The 4,599-nt window shown below is 40.7% G+C and overlaps 1 protein-coding gene across 1 annotated transcript in view; it reads left to right on the top strand.

Moving 5' to 3' along the window:
• Positions 1–4,599, top strand: part of smoc1 (SPARC related modular calcium binding 1) — a gene marked incomplete at its 5' end in the record, with an annotated part of 31,594 nt that overhangs the window by 24,779 nt on the left and 2,216 nt on the right. Inside the window, 1 exon segment of the mRNA XM_014033524.1 lies at positions 318–371. Coding sequence (XP_013888978.1) covers positions 318–371 — 54 coding nt within the window.

Raw genomic sequence — 4,599 nt, 5'->3', positions numbered from 1 at the left:
ATATAAAAATGTTTATATAATGTTTGTATTTAATTTAGTTATGTTAGTTATGATAGTTTAGTTATGATGTACGTAAATACAATAAAAATTAAACCAAGATTTAAATTCGAATAATTATCATTTTGATCCATACATTGGTAATGTCTGACTGGGCCTCGTGTCACTTTATGTTCAACAAATTTGGCCCCGAGGTCAAAAAGGTTAAGAAACCCTGCCCTAACCTATTGGACATGTTTATGGAGTGTACTGACAAACATTAAAATGAATTTTTACAGCTCTTAAAAATATAATAACTGATGATTTTTCTCTGTTTGCAGGCAGCTCAGTATCAAGTAGCATCCTTGGGACAAGGCAAGGACCAAATTTATTCAGTAAGACAAACTCATGTGCTCTCATTAACTATTAGCATTTAGCTCTGAAGTTTTCTTCTGTCCGTGTATCCATCCAGTATTTTTACCCACTTTTTCTTTTCGGGGTCACAGAGGAGCTGGTGCCCATCTCAGCAGTCTTTGTGCATGAGGTGGAAGACACTGTGGACAGGTTGCAAGTCCATTAAGGACACAGAGGCTGAGTCCAAATTCAGGGCCTGCATCCTTTGAAGGACCTGGTCTACGTGGGCTAGCTCCTTTTTGGACAGTGTAGCCTTCAGCTTTATTCCCATCCTTATCCCAGCGTATCCTGTCATCTAGCAACTGTGAGGACACTAAACAGAAGCAATGAAGATCAAAATGACTAAAATAATATATTTATTTTACAAATTAACAAATTAACCCACCGTTTGTGCTCGTTTATGATGATTTCTTACAAGAATAACCAACCCATTCTCACTCCCGAGTCGTCACATATTGACGCTTTTCCAAGGTTCCCTCTGCATCCGATGTTGATGCATTGGGTACTCCCTTTGCGTCATTTTTTTGACGAGATGGGGTGGAATCTGTTGTCATAATTTCTGAAAGTGTAGAAAATGCACAAAAAATACCATCCCAAAGCCTAAAATTACCTTTATTCACTTTAGACATCCTGTCCCTGACCCTAGTACCTAAACTTAACCATTTTTAGAAAATGTAGGAAATTCACGTGAACTACRTGTTCCAAAACCTAAAATTACCTAATATTCACTGTAGACATCCTATCCCTGACCCCAGTACCTAAACTTAACCATTAATCCTGATCCCTCATGTTAACCTCAGACCCCCCGACCCAAAGACCCCTGGTGGAGCAACCCAGATAAAGGACTGACGCGAGGGGGTCACCTGACGCGTCAAAATAAGACGCAGAGGGAACTTTGGAAAAGAGTCAATGTGTTGACGAGTCGGGAGTGAGAATGTGTTAGAATAACATGCAAATGACAAAAAGTCTAAGAACACAACCAGTTTAAACTTACAGTTTCTGTACCTCCAGATTTTTATTTAAAACTGTACTCTCTCTTTTTTTTTTCTTGCTTCGTTCACCATTGCAAACAAACAAAATGCCCTGCAATGCATCTTGGGATAGGATGTGCTGAGAAGCATCAATTGGACCTGTCCCTCAAATCAGGGAAAAAGCGGAGACATTTGTGGGACTGAATTGGAGAAGCCCTTGAATTTGGACAGTGTCGAGTCCGGTTCGGTCCTTCTGAGGCTGTCGGTCTGTGGCTTGTTCCCCTCTCGTCTCGTCGTCGTCTGCTTGCTGCTGCTGCGGGATTGCTGGAAGTTGCTGAATGTTAAAAAACCCTTAAAAAATGACGATATCTCAGCTCTGGAMAAGGTTTTATTTAGCGAGACAGATGGGAACAGGTCTTAACAGCGTGATGGTAAAATGGACTCTACAAAGGGCGACTCGAAAGCGCGCTCACATTCTTAAAGGCACAGTACACCACATAATCCCCCCTTCGATTCTTCAGAATCGACAAATAACCAAACATCCATACAGCTCGCATAAAAAACACATTGTCCAGCTGAAAATTTTCATTTGCATAATAAGGTAAATAAGACTTAAACTAAAATTTAGCCTAAAATTAAATAGGAACTATTTAATCCTGTTTGCATCCTAATTAAGACATTACCTTAAGGCTAGATAAGCTATGCCTAAAGTAATTAATTCCAGATTCGACTATCCATTAGCTATACCCCCAAACCTCCTGACAGTGACCAAAGTGTCACCACAGGAAATCCAAAGGCCAGCTATAAACACTAGACATAATCTAAAAAAGATCCACAGNCTATAAACCAACTCTTTTCTTTCTTTCTTTCAATAAAGTAATTTTTTAGTTTGAGTTTGAATTTAATTTGTATTTATATACCTCCCTTTGGCCGTGAAAATGAAATTGAAACGGTCACCGAAGATAAAACAAGTCACTACAAAGCGCAAACAGTCGATGCTCAGTAGCTGTCACTCAAAAATGACAAAGAATTAAAATAATGCTTTTTCTTTTTTTTAGTTTGTGGATAAAACAGAATTACTCGCCTGGTCAAAAAAAGAAAAGGAGCAGCCCCACAGGTCGTTCCTGCAGCAGGAAGTTATCTCTCACCAGCAGGAGGAGCTCCGAACAAAGAACCACATAGAGAGAGAGGGGAGAAAAACAAGTTAGTGCAAGCCAGATGCACTCAAAAGCAGCAAAAAAAAAAAAAAAATAAAAAACCACTCCTGGCTGCACAGCCATAAATCACTTCTTAGACAAGACAAAGGAGCTCCAGCAAGAAAAAAATTTAAAGCACCCCCACAATTTGATTTCAGCCCAAACCGAGCCAAGTCAATACACAAATAATAACAGAAAAAACAACAAAAACCCCACATTTAACATTAAACACACATTTAGGACAGACAAACACGCAGGCATGCCCTCCCTTGCTTGAACAGAACTTTAAAAAAACAACAAAAAAAACATGACATGCCTCCCTTTAAACTTCCAGGAACTAGACGAAGCTTCCACCACCCAATCCTGATGCTACCTTCCCAGCCTATTTCATCGGAATTAAACAGATCTTAGGCCTCTGAAGACACTGCAACCGGGTACTTTTATCCGGGCAAGATAACAAAGGATCAGGCTGAACGGCTCCGCACAACCACGCCCTACCAGTAGCTAACAGGGCAGCCAAGACGTCTCTTTGGCCGACCCGTTTCACTAGCCACGGAGTTGCGGCGAAACTCAATACCAGAGATGCATCTCATACACTTTTTCTTCAATAGTACGCGTACTTTTACTCATAAACCGCCAGAGAGTACACACACTTAACCCCTCTGCGGCGGGAAACACGTCGAGAAAAAAAACAAATAACTTAGCAAGGTTGAACACACACAAAAACAAAACAACGACAGAAAACCAGACATTAGACGGAGCCCATCGCTGTGATCTACCGACAAACCTCACAGGAACCGCCCTGAGTCTGAGGCTTAAAAATCAAAGAAACAGAGATAAATATGGCCAATATTACCCCCGTTAATTCAATATTAACTTAAGACTGTACAGGCCTGTGTCATGACGCCATTTATGATGTGTTCGGTTCGGCTCTTCTGAGGCTGTCGGTCTGTGGCTTGTTCCCTCCGTCTCGTCGTCGTCTGCTTGCTGCTGCTGCGGGATTGCTGGAAGTTGCTGAATGTTAAAAAACCCTTAAAAAATGACGATATCTCAGCTCTGGACAAGGTTTTATTTAGCGAGAGAGAAGGGAACATGTCATCACAGCGAGATGGTAAAATTGGACTCCAAACAAAGGGCGCGCTCGCGCTTGGAGGCGCGCTCACATTCTTAAAGGCACAGTACACCACAGTAGCGCCTTGCATGGCTGCTGGACCCGGGGCAGCTGTTCGCCCAGTTTAAACAGTTTGTTCCGAACTGTAATTTCCCATCAGTTGGATCAATAAAGTATCATTCATTCATTCGTTCATTCATTGATGCATTCATGTGGAATTAAGTCAGTTGGTTTGCAGTTGAGTTTTAGATTGAAAATCAAAAGTTTTACGAGCTAAATTTTGACTGTGGTTTTCATCAATCCGATGTGTCCATGTTTCTACACTTTGATTTAGAACTAAACATTTTATCAACACCATTATATCAATAATTTTCCTTTTAAGACAACTTATTGCACTAATAGATCAAATTACAGCAAACCTACTAACATTAGCACATTAGTTATGGGTGCATTTGTCTGAATAATGCCAGTAATAAAAATTATGTTCTTCACAGCTGTTCCTTTGGTCTCGTCAACATCTGGGACTCGTTTCTCATCAGGAACTAATTCTACAGCTGATTCTCCAGTCCTTCCTATTTATTTTTCTACTGTTAATGAAAAAAGTGCATCAGTCAGAGCCACAGTTCCTGATGGTGTTGTTTATTCACTGTCAACGCAATTTTTCTCTCCCACAACTTCTTCAGATGATCTTACTCCTTTTTCCACTACATCTCAGAAAGAAACTAGTAGCATGACTTCTCCTGATCCTACTCCCACAAGCACAGCTTATCCTACAGATCCTAATTCTGATACTACACCTTACCCTACAGATACTACTCCTGGTACTACACCTTACCCCACAGATACTACTCCTGGTACTACACCTTACCCTACAGATACTACTCCTGGTACTACACCTTACCCTACAGATACTACTCCTGGTACTACACCT

The sequence above is a fragment of the Austrofundulus limnaeus genome, unplaced genomic scaffold, assembly GCF_001266775.1.
Source record: "Austrofundulus limnaeus strain Quisiro unplaced genomic scaffold, Austrofundulus_limnaeus-1.0 Scaffold1765, whole genome shotgun sequence".
NCBI classification, from domain to species: domain Eukaryota; kingdom Metazoa; phylum Chordata; class Actinopteri; order Cyprinodontiformes; family Rivulidae; genus Austrofundulus; species Austrofundulus limnaeus.
The sequence above is the reverse complement of the archived record's forward strand: the minus strand, read 5'-3'. Positions and strand labels throughout refer to the sequence as shown.